Raw genomic sequence first — 19,438 nt, 5'->3', positions numbered from 1 at the left:
ATGTAGTAATAAAGGTATTTTACAATTTTACATGATGTTCCCAGCGTTTTGTTGGCATGATTTGCCAGGGCTAATAAAAGCTGGTGATTATCATATAAATGCTCTCCCCACTCCTCCCGTGTACGGGTTCGGTCGCCCCCCCCCCCTCCCCGCCGCCACCCTGCACACCTCCTTATCTGTGGCTGCGACTCGAAAATCCCGAATCAACAGGAAGGAACCGCCCCGCACTGAGTCTTGCGAAGACCTTCCTTCCCCCACCTGCCTCCTGCAGGGCTCGGGGCCCTGACTCCTCACTGTCCAGAGGGGAGACCAAACCCCCGGCCCCCACGTGGACCACCAGGTGTTGACCTGGAGCCCCTCCACCGCTCTGTTAGCAGATCGCTTTCGCAGAGAGAAGCTAACCTCATGTGAAATGTCTTCCTTTCTTTAACATTTTATTCTCGGGGAAAATTCTGTCCACGCAGCCTCTGAGAGAGGGCTCCCTGCTCTCCAAACGCCAAAGTTCACTAAAACTCCCGTGATTTACGGGCAGCTTCCGACTGCCAGCACCTGGCAGACACAGCAACCAACTCAGTCATAAACAGATCGCATACAATTTAATTTTAATGTGCTCGTTAGTCGTAGCACATTTCAGACATAATTGTGAACGCAACACAAAATTATAGCAAAAAGACAATTTTAATGCTGCCGTAGAAAAAAGGGTTATATGAAGAGTCACATAATGGTGGTTCATTGTCAACAACAAAACAGGGCACAGAGTGTGTTACAGTGTCTGTGCTGTTTACATGCCAATATTTTATACATAGGTTCTCATATGGTGTCAGCTGTCAGTTACTTCTGCAAATTAACTGCCAAAAATGGAGAACAGAATCACTTGGAGAGCCGGTAACCACGGGTTACCTTTCATAAGCCTAAAGATAAAGCTGCAGTGTGGGATCTTGGGAGAATAATTAGGAAGAACAAAACAGAAAGTTACCAATCGAAATAAAAAGGCATCCTACAACATGAAATAGCAACCAAGAGGGCTGGTAAGTAAGTGAAAGAGGTTGTATCACGGAATGCCTCATGACTTTTAAGCAAAGTATTACAGTACAAACATTTTAAAGGCTTTATCAATGCTTAGGAAATACAGTACAAGTTCTTCTTCTTTTTTTTTTTTTTCTCCTTTTCAAATAGACTTAACCCTTTGAGCACTGAGTTTATTTTGAGCGTTCTTTGATTTCTAATAAATACCTTTAAAAATCATGTGCAAAATATTTATGATGCCTGCCATGGACGTATTTCCTGGCCTCGTTTATTCAGACTGCTCAAAACAAATGATAACATGATGCTAATAAATATGTATAATTTAAACATGAACCTCTATCAATATAGATGTACTGTATAGGAAAACAAACAATCATACTTTGCTTTCAGATAATGTTTCTGTATACTTTATAAATGCTATCTGTGGTATCTTCTGTATAATTTACAATGTTTGCATGTAAAAAAAAAAAAAAACACAAAACCATAGACCTTAAAAAAAAAAAAAAAAAAAAAAAGGAAAAGAAATATACACTATACATAGGCACGGCTTATGCCCAGAGCATAGCAGGTACATAAAACACTGTTGCTATAAATGCAGGAAAAAAGGTCATTTTTAACCACAATCACATTTTTCATAAGAGAGTCTGAAATCTATACAATATATACATCTATGTTTCAATGTGAAAATAATATTCTTTTAAATTTCAAGGCGTGTTATACCCCTGCAGACCTGCATAAATGGAGGTTTATATTATTCATTATAACTAAGCTGGTAAGGAGTTTAAAAAACAGAGCTTCATACATTATTATTATTTTCTTTTCTTTTTTTAACCAAATTAATGCAAAAGTGCTTCAAAGTACTCAGAGGGCTAAAGATGAAAGGGTGAGGAATGCCAGCACACTCGAGCCGCGTGGAAAAAGTGTGCCCGATTTCGTTATAAATGCTTAATTAAACTGTCTGTTAATGCATGCAGCTTGAAGCATCGGGGGGATGCTCACAACTCAATCCCATTTACACAAAGTTCCAAACACTTGCCACTGCGTTTTAACCTTCATATTTTACCAGTAACAACAGCTGATTATGCACCTCTATTAAACACTGTACAGTTATACAAAACAGTCCTGCCCAGAGTGATTTCTTTGCAGTTAAAATGAGAGCATGTGCCAAGAACAAGACAGAGGGGCCTTAAGGTGCCTGCAACAGTTTCCCTCAAAGCAAATTACAGTCATTTTAATCAAAAGCAAATGCTACTGCTTCTCTAACTCAGAGACGTACAGAAGGTGGTCTTCTGGGGATTTCCCGTGTGTTTTGCTAAGGTGAAGTTTAACCGCATGCTTGCTCGCAAAGGTCCGATTGCAAAGTTTGCACTGGTAGGAGGTCCCCAGGTCCTCCTCCGGGGAGGACGTCGCCAGTTTTTCTGAGGGCGACTTGGTTTGTGCTATTTGATTGTTAATCTGTTCGGTGGACAGTTTGGACAAGTCCCGGAGCCGGAAGCCCAGGTGTGACTCCAGGTGACTGATGTACGTGGAGGGAGTCCTGATTTGTGACGCGCAGTCATTACAAAAGAACACGGGGTGGCCGGTGTCCAAGTTTTTGAGGAACTTTGTTCCACCTGTCCTTCGAAGCTGGTATTTCACGTTGGCCAGCCAGTGGCTGATGGTGGTCATGGAGAGCCCGGTGAACCTCGAGATGTGCATGCGTTCCTGGGGGCTCAGGTCGGACATGATGTACTTCCCCTCGGAGGTCTGCCGGAGGCTGGCGGCAAACTGGGCCTGGAGGATGAGCAGGTGCTGGGGGTTCCAGTTTGACTGGCGGCCCTTCCTCTTCTGCGCGGGCGTCGCCTCCTCGGCCTCCTCCAGAGTGGCCCCGTCAATGTCAGACTTCTCGGAGATGCTGGAAGGAGTGGAGGACTTTGACGTGTGGCTCTCTGTCAAGTTCTTCAGCATATCGGATATATCTGACAAGGCATTCTCGCGGAGCGGCGAGTTTGACATGAATGATACGACGGCAGATGTCTTTGCCGTTGTCACCGTGGATGAGGAGGTTGCCGGGGATGTGGACGTGGGTGACAAAAGCACTGAACCCAAAGAGCAGCCCTTGTCACTCTTCCCTTTTGTCAAGTCTATGGGCTGGTCGTTGTTGACGTGGTAGAAATAGCGGTCGAGGTGGTCCGCCTTCTTGGACTGCAGGGGCGGCGGCGTGGCCACGGCCGCCTTCTCGGCCAGGCTGTTGCTCATCTTGAAAAGCATGCTCATGGGGTCAAGGGCAGGCAGGGAGGGCTTGGCAGCCTTGCCCAGGTGGATGTTCATGACCGACTGGAGGGCACTCAGCGGGTTCACGAAAGGCTGTTCGGGCGGGTGGTCGGTGATGATGGCCGTGCTGCTGCTCAGGCCGCTGCTCATGGGTTTCACCAGCTCCTTGCCGTTCTCCACCGGCTCTGCCGGGGGGCTCCCCTCCTTGCAGCCGTCCCGCTGGGGGCTGGGGCTGCCCTCCTGGCTTTTGAAGCCCCCGTCGCTGCTGGACGCCTCCATCTTGATGGGCTCGCTGATTTCGCTGCTGCACGGGGACGGGGTGGCCCGCTTGGGCGGAGACAGCTTGCCCTCCAGCTCCTTCGTCTTCTCCTCCGCTTTGGCAACCTTCTCGGTGACTTTCTTCACCAGCTCCTCCATGGCGTGAAAGTTCGTCTTGGGCATGGGCGAGGTCTGGCTGCTGGGCGGGGAGACCAGGGTCTGGGTTTTCGTGGGAGACACAATCTCGCTGTTGCCGAACATGGGTTTCAGGGGCGCGCTCTTCCCCGACGAGCCCAGGGACAGCTTCATCATGTTGGGGAGCTGGTAGGCGGCGTGGATGCTGGGGTAGCCCCCCCAGCTGGGGGTGCCGTTCTGCGCCTTGTTGATCGCCGACGTCACGGTGTTCTCCAGGGATTTCAGGATATCCAGGCCCCCCTTGGGGCTCTCCTCTAGGTCGTTTTCAGTCAAATAGTGGTACTTGGAAGAGATGTCATATTTCTCCTCTTCTTCGCAGGGCTTCTCCTTTTCCTTGGGCTTCTCGTCGGGGACCGCCTTGTCCTTGTCGACCTCCTTCTTGACCTCCACGTTCAGCTTCGGGGAGACGCTGGCGGGGGTGTTGGCGGGGGACGTGAAGGTGGTGGCGGCCAGGGGCACGGACTGCACCTTCTCGTCCAGCAGGGTCGTGATGGTGGGCGTGACGGGCGTCTCCATGATGGGCTTGCCCTTCTTCATGGCCGAGTTCGTGACCTTGATGAAGTGGCCGGTGACCATCATGTGGGCGGTGAGCTCCTGCAGGGTATCGTGGGAGCTGCCGCACTCCATGCACTTCAGGATCTGGGACTTCCGGGCTTCAAAGTGCCACGCGTAGCTGGCCCCGTTCTGGTGGCCGTACCGGTTATTTGGCGTGATGTAGGGGTTGGAGTTCTTCTGAAGCACGTCGTTGGTGTCGGGCATCACAGCCTTGGGGGTCCCGCCCGTGGAATCCGGGGAGCTGGGGAGCTCCAGCTCCAGCGAAGCTTTCTTCCGGGCGGCAGGGATGATTTTGGCTGCGACGGGAGTCACGGGCTCCTTCAGAGGCACTTTTTGGTAGTGTTTCGTTTTGATCATGTGGACGCTCAGGTCCTGCAGAGACTCGAACGAGTGGCCGCAGTACATGCACTTCAGCACCTTCTGGGCGTCCTCCTTGCCCTCCATCTCCAGCAAGGAGCGCTTGCGGGGCTTGGACCAGCGCTTGGGGTTGTTGTTGTCGGTCTCGTGGTTGTCGTCGCGGTAGTGCCCCGTCTCGTTCATGTGCACGGTCAGCTCCACCAGCGTGTCGTAGGCGGCGCTGCAGTCCTTGCAGCGGAACTTGCTGGCGCCCGTGAAGATGGAGCCGTAGAGCTTGCTGCTCTGCCGGTACAGCTGCACGGTGCTGAAGAGGCTGGGCTCGGGCAGCACGCGGCTCTGCGACACCTGCTGCAGGGTCTTGGCCATGGCGCTCTGGTGCCAGTCGAAGCTCCCGCTGCCGCAGCTGCTGCTGCTGCTGCTGCTGCTGCTGCTGCTGCCGCCGCCGTTGTTCTTCTCCGACGACGGCGGGTGCAGGTTGAGGTGCAGGTTGGACCAGTAGGAGTTGGACAGGAAGTTGTTGTACACGGCCTTCATCTGCTCCAGGCTGTCCGACACGGTCGTGTCTTCCAGGGGGACCGCCACCTCCTTGGTCTCCTCTTCGTTCTTGATGGAGCCGCTTTCAAAGTCAGCCATGCGGTCACTGGTCTCACTGATGTGGGACTCGCTGTCCATCTCGTGGCTGGAAAACTCAGCCGCCGGGGAGTTCTGGTAACTGGGGCAGCTCTTGCCGAGCTCCTTCTCCGGGCACATGTACTTGGCCGAGGGCTCCCCATCTGCCGTGCTCTCCTCGGGGTCTATATCCTCTTCTACCAGGGCGGCAGCCTTTAACTCATCGGAAACGTAGGCTGCCGTGGTGGTAACAGGTGGGAAAGAAAGGAGAGAGACGGGGAGAAGGAGAGAAAGAAAGAAAGAAAGAAAGAAAGAAAGAAAGAAAGAAGAAAAAAAAAAGCATTAGTTAAGTGTTGACCTTACCTAGAAAATGTTCTCGACTCTCGGGAAAAATGCAGCAAGGTAGACTGGGCACATGTATTTGTAAAATTAAATAGTTAAAACGTGGTGTTTCTTTGGAGCAAAAAAAAAAAAAAAAAAAAAATCTGCTCTTCAAACATAATTTGCCACCTTATTCTTCTCAAGGGGCAACAGCTTGAAATTAAAACTAAATTTGAAATTAATGAAGCACATTCTGGAGGTGGCATTCATTTCTAAAGTAATAAATTACTTGTATCAACCTCAGAGACAGCAGTTCCTGTCTGTCAATTAATATGTCTTATGCTTCTCCTACCCCTAATGCATTTCTTAACAGACAGATTCACAATTTAAATTAAGCAAGCATTTTTTACTCATTACATTTTTGAGGCTCAATCTTTAATAAATATAAAGTACGAAAACATCAATAAAATTTTTACGAAGTAAAAAGAAAGTACATCAATTGCAATAAATTAAAAGCAAGGTTTTGTGGATTATTATTTTTTTTTCTTTCTTCCTTCTGGAAAACTAGGTCTCATAAAAGCTTATAGTAACTTTTCCTACCAAGGGATAGGCACTGGTTTGTTCCCGATGGGAGGGAAGACCTTGACCCAGCCCTGGCCCCGTCCGCCGTGTGAACATTCAGCCGTTTTCTCAGCCACCTGCACACACACTATCCATGCAGAATTATGTCAGAACAAGTTCAGGAAAATTGGTATGCGGTGCTCATTCCTTCTGTATAAATATATACAAGACCTTCCAGTGGACCTTACAAATGTCAAAGTGTTTGCTCTTTAGACTACTTTGTCAATATTTACTCAGCATAAGCTTCATGGGCATTCAACAGGGATCTTGTCTTTCTGGAAGCAATGTAACTGGGGATATAAATCCAGTGTGCACTTCCCAAGCAGGTGGAGGGCAGGGCTGAGCAGCTGTGGGTTCTAGAACAGACACATCCAGAGACGAAAAGCCAGGAGAGGAGTCGCGTTAATGGAACAAAGTGATTTATACACACACACACGTGTATATATATATTATATATTTATATAATATTGATATTTATATATAAATATATATATTTATAATTTAGATAGAATATATTTATAATTATATTTATTTATAATATAATAAATATATATATATAGTGTGTGTGTGTGTGTGTGTGTGTGTGTGCGCGCGCGCGTCAGAAGACTGCTGGGCGAGTGTGTGAGGTGGCCAGAATGCCACGGCATGGGGTGTCCAGCTTGACCCAAACACTACAAAACTGAAGACAAACTCTCATAAAAGAAAAGGAAGCTTCGTTTGTGGAATTTACTTCCAGAATTTTAAAGATGTGCCTCCTATCGATTTATCGATTTGACACCTGGGGGAGGACGGGGGGAGAAAAACCAAAAAAAACAAAAAACCAAAAAAACATGACTCTCACATTTAAGACTCCCCTGAAGACAGATATTTCCCCCCTTTGCTCTTTCATCCTGGTCATTCCATTCCGAAGTCTCCCTTTGAGCGCCAAGAATTCTGAGCAGAGACAAGAGTGACATCCCAACACTGAGGTCATTGGAACCGCGATGGGAATAGCGTTCCCAGTACACACATTCGTACGGGCAGGGGTATGTGAGGCAGCCAGGCATGGAGAGAGACCAGGAGTCACAGTTTGCCCGGAACGGCCCTGATGTTAGCACTGAAAGTCTTGCACCCCGAGGAGCCTCTCGGACCTGGGCAAACCAGGTCAGCCGGTCGCTCTCGCCAGGGGACATGTGGCAGGGGCAGGCCAGAGCATCCGGGCAGGTCCACACTCCTCTCGGAGAGAAGCCGGAGCAGAGAGTGATGGGGCTTTAACTGGGCACGGCCCCCTGACTGCAGAGATGCCCCGGGTGCCCAGATGCATAATGTTTCCATCAAAGGGGCTTCGTTTTGGACACGAGGGAAGAGAGGAGGAAACCACACGGCCCATGTCCCCACGCCGGACATGTGAGGAAAAGCCCGGCTTTGTGGAAACAGAGATGGACCCCAGAGCCCCTTCTCTCCTGAAGGTGCTCCTTTGAGCCGCAGTTGGCAACGTGAGCCCACACTCTGGGCCCTTTGCTGTCATGATGGCTCCCGTGGAATTAAGTCTGCGAGAGGCAACAACCCAGAAGTGGCCCTAACCTGAGGCAGCTATGGGAGGACACTGGGCAGCCTGGAGAAGCGGGGGCTGATGGCAGACACGGGAGCCCCCTGAGGCACAGAGACTCCCAGCTAAGAGAAAACCCAGTGGCTCTGCCAGTCCGCTGCCTGAGCACGGGAGCCCCCGTGGAAGCCTCCACACACGGGCCGCCCGGAGCACCCCCACAGGCCCCGCACCTGTCTGACCGGCTCCCGCCCCCAGAGGGGCCCCCACCGCACCTCGATACGCTTCATGAATCATACCGCCATATCAGAACGCCACCGGTCTGGTGACTGAGGAAAGTAAGGCCAACCTCCCTGGTGGGAACAGAATCCTGCTCTGAAGAAACTGAAAAAGCCTGGGTGCCGAGGGGCACTGGGTCCTGGGGAGACCCTGGCCTTGTGGTGGTTTCTGAGGCTCCTGATAAGCGCACTTGCACACCACCGTGACAGGGACCTCACCACCTACCAAGACCGCCATTTTCTCATCAGACCCTTAGGCTGAGCCTAGGACTTCTTCCTCCCCCCACCCCCCCGACGGCTCTTCCCTCCACCCTAAATTAAATTGTCACGAAACTTGGAGACGTGGTGACGGCGGGGAGAGCTATAGGAGAAGGAAAGGTGCATTCACTGGGCAAATCCGTACCAAGGACCCACACCCGCCAGGCGAGGCGGGCGCACGCAGAACAGTATGGCACTTTCTTTCGCGAGGCCTCGATTTCCCCGTCCGTATGAGGCAGGGCACTGGATCAGTGGGGTCGTCCCGTGTCTACTTCCCCATTTTACAATGTGTCTGAGCAAAAGGTAAACTGAGGTGGAAACACACTCACTCCTCCAAGCACGGGCTCCTCATGAGCATCCAGCCAAGGCATCTTTAGTCCTTTCTTCTCGGGGCCGAGGAGCAAAATCACCCTGGCTGGATAGAAGGAAGTCCTCCCGGACACGGGGACAGTTAATGTCCAGGTCAGGCAAGGAGGGGAGCGGACACTGGGTGTCTCCAGTCACTGTCACAGGGGATAGTGGGAAGTCAACTGGGGCGGGGGTGCTGGGTGAGAAGCTGGTCCCCGTCCCCACCATGATGCTGGCCTTCAGGGGCCTCTCCTCCCTGGGAGCCAAGGGCAGACACCATCCCCCACCTGGACCTGACAGTTAATCACACAGAGTCTCACGAAGCTTGGCTCCTGTGAACCCTTGTTTGAATTCCTTGTTGCTTTTTAACCCTCTGTATGCTCTCGTCTGAATTCTCCAAGGCAAGGACCCCGTTCTACATTGTCATGGTTTTATTTATTTATTACGTATGTATTTATTTATTTAGTGGGAGAGGGAGAGAAAGAGACAGAGAGAGAGTGTGCTCGAATACAAGAGCGAGTGGGGCAGGGGCAAAGGGAGAGAGAGGAAGACTGAGACAGAAAGAGAGTGAGAGACAGAGAGTGAGAGAGAGAGAGAGAGAGAGAGAGAGAGAATCTTAAGCAGGCTCCAGGCTCAACACGAAGCCTGACGTGGGGCTCGATCCCGTGACCCCGGGATCATGACCTGAGCTGAAATCAAGAGTCAGACACCCAACCTACTGCGCCACCCAAGAGCCCCCACATTGTCACGGTTTTGCACATAGTAGGTGAGCAATAGCTACTCCCTGTCTCCTTTGGGAAGGGAGTAGTTGGAGGTCACGTCCAGCAGGAAGAAGCTCATTACCAGCCTTTGTAACAGGCTCTGTCCGTCCTTAGTCCCCTCCAACACCAGCCTGGGCAGCCACCAGCACCCCCAGTGTCTCCTCAGTGAGCCCCTGCTCCCGCCCCTCCCATCTATCCTCCGTGAAGAACCCACCTCGTCCCCACATGCTTACTGATCGGCAAGCTAGTCAGGTCAACCCCCCCACCCCAATGCTGCTACACCCTCGGTGACTTCCCATCTGGCTTGGAAGAAAGCTCAAATTCCTCAAAGCAACCCTGAAGTCCTCCCCTGGTCTTGGTGTCACTTCCTCTCCAGCCCATCGGCTTCTAGCATGCGCTGACGTCTCTCCCGCTTCACTTTCCACTGCTGACCGCTCTCCTGGAAACCCCAAGGCAGACGCAAACTAGGAGAAGGTGAGCCGGTGCCCCCCACCACCCCAGGCCAAAGGTGGGGCTTCTCCGGCCCCAAGTTTTGTCCCCTTAGCACCCTCTCCCCTCTTGTGACAAGACACAGCACTCAATCACTTGCTTACAGCGGACGTTCCAGGATGCTCTGAGGGACCGTCAGCTTCGCGTGGCCAGCGCCCACCCATCCCCCCCCCGCCCCGTCCCCCAGTATCTGCTGCAACCCTATTGTCTCAGCATATATCCATGGGATGGATGGATGAATGAATGAATGAATGAATGAACGAGTGAACGAACACCATAGACGACTTCTTCAAGCCTCCTGCTAGTTGCCCGAAAACATCTACGTGGATCCAGACTCTGGCCAGTCCCAGAGCAAAGCAGATGTCCTGGGGTCTGATCCAAAGTCCCTCCTGGATCAGTTCTCTCTGAGCGGGGCTACTTCATGGGGAAGGGCCTCTGGGATGGACAGGATGACGGCCCCCACCCCTGAGGAAGAGAGGAGGGAACGTGGCAAATGGTGTCTCCTCGCCCCGGAGGCACCCGGGCGGCTCCCACACGTGAGTACCCCTCCCCAAGAACGCGCTACCACCATCGTTCTTCTGTCTCGGACAGATGACACTGAAGCCTTTGCTGCGAGCTCCAGTACAGGAGGCAGCTGAACCCCCGAGTGGGGGTGGGGGGCTCTCATCCAAACCAAATCAACAGCTGCAACGACGCAAAGACACGCAAAGACACAGGCGGGAGTGGAGGCCAGCAAGCGAGTGAGGGGCGGGCCGGGGCGCTGCGTTTCATTTTTCCCCCAAACGGCTCAGTGGAAAAAGTTTCCCTCCACGAGGGGAGCCCTTCCAGATCTGCTGCAACTGCCTCCCCACGTCCACCCCCCACTCTCTCTCCCCTCCACGGAAAAGAAAGCGCTCCAAGCAGCGGCACGACAATCCATTGCTCCAGAGCTCAAGGCCAAGGGCATGTTTTCGGACAGGTGAATGAACTGAAGAACCTCGTTCATGCAGAACGAAGGGGGCTCTTGGGTAAAGACACATGTTCGTGTGAGACAAAAGCTCTCAAAATTACAAGAGTTCCCTGCAAACTTCCCCAGCCCGATGCCCCTGGAATGTCAAGGATAAAAAAAAAAAAAAAAAAAATGGCCGTACCTAACACGTGTATGTTTATGAACCATTTTCCTATTCATTGCATTTGACCCTCTCTAGCCTGGAAGGCTGATTCAATGATTTCCTTTCTGAGCTGGAGGAAGCTGGAGCTCTGACAAGTTAGATGGGACTCTCCCAAGGCTGTGACTTCACAGGAGTCACCGCAGGTGTAAAGGGGATTTGACTCGTTCTGGGGGGAATCACACAGGAGTGTGGAGCAGGCTGCTCCGTCATGGCCTTCCCTGACTCGTGGGGTTCCATGCCTGCCCTTCCAGGGGGTCCGAGCGCTCCCGCCTCCTGAGACTCGGCCACGGGGACAATGGACCCATCCTGTCCGAGGAGTGCAAAGCCAGCCCTCAGGAGGCAGCCGCTCCCTCATCAGTATTTATTATGGTCGTTAACTAAACTCAACCACTAGGTAAAAAGAAATTAATACGTTTGATATAAACATAAAACAGTAAGCTGGGGCATAATGGAATCCATTTCCAGGCAAGTGGGAATTACCTTCATCACATTGTTGTGCATCTCTCCCAGAAGGGAGAGGAGAAGGCTTTGAAGTGTCCCTGTTGGAGGGGTGGGGGCAGCTCTCCAGCCCCAGGGGCTGTGGGCACAGCAGGGGAGCAGGGGGTGCTGGCAGTGGGGGGTGGAAAGAAGGGAGAAAAGCCTGGCTGTGCCCTGCTCCCAGAGGCAACATCAGAGTAAACCCTCCTTTGGATTTTCGCATTTCCTGGACTGCAGTGAAAGTTCAGAAGTCAAGTGCTCTGTTTTAGTAAGTGCTCCGTTTTCCAATTCCCAAGACTCCCTGGGAAGGGGTTTTGCCCACTACAGCCTTCCCAGATTCCCTTTCCCCTTCCCCCAAGTAAGGGTAGCCCAGAGAATATCCCAGGACTGGGATGGGGAGAGGGGAACTGGCAGGCAAGAGGACAGACCCCTGTTCAAGTCCCAAGTCCTGTGCTGGGCGAGGGAGCGGGGGAGGAGCAGAGAGGGGAGAACAACAGGAGAAAAATGGGAGGAGAGGAGAATGCACAAGGATCAGGGTTTGGGGGAGACAGACAGGGAGAGACAGAGATACAGACAGATATAGGGAGAGACAAAGAGAGAGAGAGAGACAGAAAACCGGAGACAGAGAGAGGAAGAAACAGAGGCCACAGAGGGAGTGAGAGGTAGGCAGTGATGGATGTTGGAGGAGAGACAGGCAGGTGAGATGACTCCAGGGGCCAGGATGGAGGGCGGTGAGTACAGAGAGGGCCTGAGCTGGGAGTCCTGGCTGAGGGGACAGGGCTCCGGGGGCTGCCCCGAGTCAGTGCCCAAGGCTGGAGACTCAGGCCTCCCTGAGCACTCAGATTTCCAAAGCAGGTTTTTGGTTTTGGTTTTGTTTGTAGAGAACAATTTAACCAGCCTAGAGAGAGACCAAGAAGTTAACTGCTCAGGTGACCCTGGTGAGCAGAACAGGGGAGGGCTGATGTAGGCTGTCCTGGGCAGAGGATACCTGCTGTCCTGCTGGGTCTGGAAACCCCAGGAGAATTAGGCCCTGGAGCCTGCAGTTAACCTCAGTGTTCCCGCAGGATCACCAACGGGGCGTCTTGGCCACCTCTGAAACCCCCCTCTCGCCACACCTGGGCCCATGACAAAGCAGATTCCTGGCAACGACAGGGGATAGCTGCGAACCCCCCCATCACCACCCCCCCCCCGACGGCCCCAAGGGGAGAACCGTCAGTGAGGGCGCTGGCCTGCACTTGGGAGAGGCCTGCCAGTTTCGTCGGGTGTTCCTGCACTGCGATTTTTCATGTTACAGTGAGTGATGTCACAGACGACGAGACCCAGCTCTGCCACGCGCTGTTCCTGTGACCATGACACTGGCTTCAGGTCTCTGAGCTCCAAGTTCTTCCCAGGCGTGGGAGAAGGAGGGGAGAAGTTCCCGCCACGCCTACCTCCCAGGTGTTTGTGAAAAAGCAAGGACTTCATAAGGAGCGAGGGCACAAGGGCTTTTCCCAGGGAAAAGGACTCCGCAAATAGAGGTAGGGCTCCAGGGACCTGCACAAACCCAGGGACCCGCACTGAGGGGTGGGGGGCTCAGGTCCAGGCTCCGGGCTGACTCCCACTCCCAGGTCCCCAGATCTGCATGCTGCCTTCCAGAAAAGGGGGTTGTGGGGAACCTGCAAAGCCTGCTGGGCAAGAGTCCCTACGCGGCACCGGCTGTGCTCCCCCGCTCTCTGGCCACCTTGTGGGCTGTGGAGAAGGCAGAAAGCCAAAGAGGAAGGAGAAGAAGCAGGGGGAGAAATGACGGGCAAGGGAAGTAGGGGAAGTAGGCGGAGGAAGGAAGAGCGGCGCCCCCGCACCCCCCCACCCCCGCAGGCATGGGCCATTCTTAAGACATCTGGGAAGGAAGCAGGCAGGGTCTTCACCAAGCCTGGCTCACCCCACATTTCCATGCCTGTCCACCTGCGAGACTCCCAGGCTCTCTAACCCGTGGGGGTGATGGTTAGAGCCAGGTACCTTTCACTCAGCACCCACAGGGACGGCCACCTCGGGCGCCGAGGCCCCTCTGGCCAGTGTGCCTGCAGCCACCTTCTCTAGGCCGAGTCCAGCCCCGCATCAGGTCAGTTTCTGCCTTGAGTCGCTTTCTTCTTTATGGGGGAGAGAGCTCAACATCCCTGAGAACCCCACCTCAATCTTCCTTTGTTCTAAACACACCTAGAAAATCCAGGCAGACTGACCCATTTCACGCAAGCATTTCTGCTCTTCAAAGGAATCACATGAAGTGCCCACACACTGGGCCCTCGGGGTTATTTTTACGCAGGTCTCTCTTCTGTGAGCACTGCCGCATCTGTGGCATCTGCCCTGTCCGGTGCAACTCGATTTGGGACCCAGAGTTACGCCCAGATGTCCTGAGACCCCGCAAAATGGGCTGTCAGGAGCCCCGGAGGGTGACAGGCGGGGACAGGCAGGGTGCTCGGGTCTGGCTGCCCGTGACAGAGCACTGTCACCCTGTAGGCAGCTCCCAGCACCCTGATACGCAAGGGCCCGGAGAAGGGAAATCTCGGAATGGAGCGCGTCCTCCTGGACGCTGGCTGGGAGGGGGTTCGGAGGAACAGCACTGATGTGGGATTTGCTTCCTGTGCCCAGAGGAGAGGAGATGGCAGAAGGAAGCGAGTGATGGAGTCGGGGGGAGCTTGGCCAAATGTGCTGGGGAATACCAAGGTGATTAGATTGAGCTGTGGGCCTGTTAAGACACTCACTAGACAACAGAGGGAGAAACTCGATTCCAGGGAAGGAGTGCGCATGGCTTGGTACCCAGGACGACACAATCCAGCATGGAGTTGTCTCCATCCATCCACCTGGGCACCTAGTGTCACCCAAGCCATCTGGAGCGATGGAGGTCACGGGCTCTCGGGATAAAGAGAGATGGCATTCTTGGATGGCCCCAAGGAAACGAGGGGCCTCCCAGGCATCCCTACTGGGCACTGGGGCTTCCCAGGAACCGGGATAATCCCCCAAAGGGCCAAGGCTGGGCCAGAGGAACTAAGAGGGCATGGCTTGGCTCTGGGGGAAGGAAATGGTGGCTGAAGCCACGGTGGTCAGGACTTCTCCAGAAGGCCGGCCACATTGGGATGACAACCTCTCCTAGACTGATTGCTCTGCCCACTAGCAAGGTCAGGAATATTAATTTTGTACAAGTTAATTTGATGTAATGTGCAAGACGAACGCTTGTTCGGTTGCGTATCACTGTGCTAATAAAGCTGCTATGCTTTCATGCCAAGGAAAGCATGGCATTAGCTGATTGGTGCCTAAAGTCAGCGTGAATCAGGCCATGTCCCCCTCCAGCAGGGTGGTTCAGGCCACAACAGGCTGCTGCTGATTCCTTAGGAGGCCAACAGCAGCAAGGTCCAGGGGACACCTCCCAGCTGCTGGAAACCCCAGCCTGTTCTGAAGACTCAGCTCCCAGACCAAGGCCTGTTCCTCTAGATGTGGCAGAGAAACTTCCAGAAGCCAAACATGGAGCTCCCACCCCAGGGTCAGAAACGCACTTCTGAGGGCTCCTCTCTTTGGATTCTTGTTGCAACCAAAAAGCCTCATTCGGCCATCTCGGCAGCCCTTCTGGACAACCGCCCTCCCCTCCCTGAGACCTTCCCTTGCGGGGGAGATTGCTCAGACAAGGAGGAGGCCGGGAGCTTGGGAGGCTCCCCACAGTCAGTAAGGGAAGCGAGCTCCCTTGGCTTTAGGGACACTCACCCCATTGCTTCTGGGGACACGCTCTGCTACAGTCCGAGCACCTATCCCACCGCAAAGAAAAATCAATGTATCCAAGGCACGGTCCCACTGAAAGCAATTGCTCCCAACAAATCCTCAGACAATAGAAAGTAAATGAATACTCAGTTTGGGGACTCTCTGAGTTTCCTCTGTCCTCGGCTTCAAGCACACTTCATCCAAAGAAAAATCTTCTCACCTTGGTGGAATTTCAGATAGCAGCAAATAGGGCGTGGGTGATTTATTAGGGGCAAGGGATGTGCTCAGACTTCTCACGTTGCACACATGAGCAAGGGTCAAGTTTGCTAATGGCTAAGAAGAATCATGCCTTACACACCTTCACCTCTGGAGCATGGGATCTTCTGGAAGCTGGACAGAGTGATCTTCACGGGATAGTTTGTGGTTCCCAATGAGGCAGCTACTAAACCAAGGAGAACTCTTGCCTGTCTGCACACTCAATCATTTCAAAACCTGGGAGAACCATAGTTGAGAATAGGGCAATGGGTTAAGGAAATTTTGGGGTAGTCCTTACAACGGGCCTCTTCAAAGTGGGTTATGCATGTACAACTCGAATTCTTGTTGGGCCTCATTGGCCCTCATGGCACCAAAAGAATGATTTTAGTGGGCAGTTAAATGGATGGCTTCCATGAAAGGAGAATGAAGACTTACATGGAAGAGGAGGGAATTGACGCACCCAACTGATCTACCCACCCACCCATCCACTCACCCATCTAATCATACATACATCCACCCACCCACCCACCGATCCGCCCATCCACCAACCCATCCATCCATCCATCCATCCATCCATCCATCCATCCATCCACCCACCCACCCATCCATCCACCCATCCACCCATCCATCCACCCATCCATCCACTCACCTATCCATCCATCTGTACATCCATCCATCCATCCATCCATCCATCCATTCATCCATCCAAAAATTCATCCCTTCATCCAACATGTATATGATATAAATCCATACTCTAGATGTGTTATTTAGGTTAGGAATAAGAAGTTGCTAAAATAAATTAAGTCAGAGTCACAGGTTTTACTTTTACGTGGTCAAGATGGTTACATAGATCACAAGGGCATTAGAGGATCATATACCCTCATTCACTTCTTCCATATTCAAAGCCCAGCATAACCAAACTCATTTTACCTTCCCAGTTTACCTTCCACGGCTCACCTGTCCTTGGACACACAAGCCACCCTTCCCTGATAATGCTCTTTTGGCCTTCCTTGGTTTACACATTTCTTCTACTTTGTGTAACATGCTCCATTTTTTCATACCCTCTCCCTGGCTCTCCAAGGCCCTGCCCATTCCACTTCCCCCAGGAAGCCCCTTCTCACCTGTCCCTCAGTGACGACACCATGAATGGAAAAGTCCTCTCTAAACTCTAACTTCTAGAGAAATATAAGGAATGATTATTGGCATAATTGTTTATACGTCTCTTCTGGTGTTTATCTCATGTAGTTTTTACAACAGCTAACCACAGGCACAGACCATCTCTCTATGTACACCTACCGAGGCAGGGATCCGGCATTCCTAACCTATGTGCCCTTCACACAGCCTGGAGGGTCAACACCCTTAGAAACTCCTGGTCGAGGGGTGCCTGGATGGCTCAGTCAGTTAAGCGTCTGATTCTTGATTTGGGCTCAGGTCATGATCCCAGGGTCGTGGGAGGCTCTGTGCTGACCGTGGAGCCTCCTTAAGATTCTCTCTCTGCCCCTCGCCTGCTCCCCTGCTCGCTCGCTCTCTCTCTCAAAATCAATAAACTTAAAACGTAAATACATAAAAAGAAACTCCTGGTCAAATCCACATCCTTAGGTAGGATCTGCTTAGTCTAAGAGCCTCTAAACACCAAGGGTCCCCTCAGGCAGGAGTCCACACCAGCTCCCTTCACACTCCCAGACGCAGGGCAGAGCAGCCCGAGAGCCTTCTGACCCTTTATGTCACTCACTGCCATTTCACGGGACAGACACACTAAGCAGAGAGTCAAGGCCACGGGGTTTCTCAGGAGTTCTTGACAAGGGTGTGCTTATTTTATGACCACAGGGAAAAGTGAGAGGAGAATGCTCCCAGTGACCACAGAGAAGCTCAGCCCTTCCCTCCCTGCATGGTAGCCTACATGCATCAGGAGACCTTCCTGCGGCCTGTAGGAATGCCAGGGAACAACTCAGCACCCAGCCAGCACTCAGCCAGCACTCAGCCAGCACTCAGTCAGCACTGAGCCAGCACTCACCCAACACTCAGCCAGCATTCAGCCAGCACTCATCTAGAACTCAGATAGCACTCACCCAACACTCAGCCAGCATTCAGCCAGCACTCAGCACTCAACCGATACCCAGCCAGCACTCAGGCAGCACCCGGCCATCATTCATCCAGCACTCATCTAGAACTCAGATAGCACTCACCCAACACTCAGCCAGCACTCAGCCAGTATTCAGCCCCCGCACTCACGTGGCACTCAGACAGCACTCGGCCAATACTCAGCCAACATTCAACCAGTACTTAGCCAGCACTCAGCAGCACTTAGACGGCACTCAACCCGTACTCACGCAGCACTCAGCCAGCGCTCACCCAACACTCAACCAGTACTCACCCAGCATTCAGCAGCACTCAGTCAGCACTCCACCAGTACTTACCCGACACACACCCAGCACTCAGACAGCATTCACCCAGTACTCAGCCAGCACTCAGCCAGCACCTTTCTAACACACACCAAGGGTCACTAATACACATGTGACCACCATTTACACGGATAGGTCACATCCAGGATAGGGATGCCATCTTCCCAGACAGTTTGAAGAAATCAGATTTCAAATGACTTATAATTTTGACTGACGTATATAAATACTCACTGACTTCAACTTCATTTCTATTTATTAAAATGGGTTTTCCTAAACCAGTATATAAACAGTCCCTATTGGCTGGTTGGCATTACATTACACGTTTCCCTTTAAACATCCTGTCTCACTAATTTATACTGACATTTGTATAATCTGACTTAGGTGTTTCTTGTACTGGATTCAAGGACGCTCATCACCTCGCCATCCTTCAAAGAGAGAGAAGAGGGGGAAAAAAAAAGAAACTTAACACTCTAACGGCTTAGTGTATTTCATAATCATTTTACGGAGGGTAATCTAGCAGCATATATCAAATTTGAAAATACGTATATTCTTTGACCCAGCTAGGAACCTAGACTACAGAAATAGTCACATATGTGAAAAAAAAAAAAAAAAATAACCCTCTATGTCGAAAGATGTGCTCAGTCACATTCTGTATCATATCAAAAAGTGGGACAGACATCTATACCATGAAACAATATGCAGTGGTTCACAAGAATAAGAGGGAAATTCCAGTACATCAAATCAATACCTGCTAAGGCTACAAATGCACCTGTTCTGTGACCACAGCAGTTCTTTTCACAGGTTCCCACCCAGCAGAAACGCAGATCCAGAAGACCGGGACCCTACTATCCTTTGGCACATCATTTGCAGCAGCAAAGAAACTCCAAACGGCTCAACTGCCCATCGACAGCAAACGAACACCCGTATCGTGGCCTATCCATACAACAGAACCGTCTACGGCGGCGAGGACGAACCAACTCTTATCCAAAACACCCGGAAGAATCTTACAGACGTAAGATCGAGGCAAAGACACCTTACACGAACGACTGTATACTCTTTGGATCTACTTACACAATGTTCAAACTCGGGCAAAACTGATGTGTGGTGTCCCATTGGGAGAGAGCGACTGGGTGTGGGCAGTGTGGGTGTGGGACTTCTGGGGTGATGGAAATGTCCTGCTTCGGATCTGGGCCCTGGTTACACGGATGCGTCCACTTGGGGAAAACTCATCAACCGGTACACTCCTGTTTGCATCCTGCCTTTTGGCCTGTTACACTGCATTAAAAGTTGACTTTAAAAAGAATAAGGCAATTCTGTAGATTCTGATGTGGGAAGATGTCTAAGACATACTGTCAAATGGGGAACTGTTTTCTGTGTGAGTTAGCGGTGTGGGGTTGTGCGGTGGGCATCCAGGGAAAGGCTCCTCACCTGGATGGGGACAGTGCTCTCCGGGTGCAGGAGAGGACACAGTTGCTGGGGAGGGAGACAGCAGAAGGAGGGGGGAAAGGAGCTCTCTTCTGCATGGTTTGAAATTTTCACAAGCGCACACTCATGAATGCATTGTGAAATTTTA

The 19,438-nt window shown here is 51.9% G+C and overlaps 1 protein-coding gene across 2 annotated transcripts in view; it reads right to left on the bottom strand.

Moving 5' to 3' along the window:
* Positions 1 to 659: 659 nt before the first annotated feature.
* Positions 660 to 19,438, bottom strand: part of TSHZ3 (teashirt zinc finger homeobox 3) — a 71,732-nt gene continuing 52,953 nt past the window's right edge. For both annotated transcript variants that reach the window (XM_060650874.3, XM_060650875.3), the window contains exon 3: positions 660 to 5,489. In XM_060650874.3, coding sequence (XP_060506857.1) covers positions 2,275 to 5,489 — 3,215 coding nt within the window. In that variant the 3' untranslated portion in view covers positions 660 to 2,274. The remainder of the gene's footprint in view (positions 5,490 to 19,438) is intronic.

The sequence above is a fragment of the Panthera onca genome, chromosome E2 (assembly GCF_046562875.1).
Source record: "Panthera onca isolate mPanOnc1 chromosome E2, mPanOnc1 haplotype 2, whole genome shotgun sequence".
Classification (NCBI taxonomy): domain Eukaryota; kingdom Metazoa; phylum Chordata; class Mammalia; order Carnivora; family Felidae; genus Panthera; species Panthera onca.
Note: the sequence above shows the minus strand (reverse complement) of the source record. Positions and strands in the feature narration are given on the sequence as shown.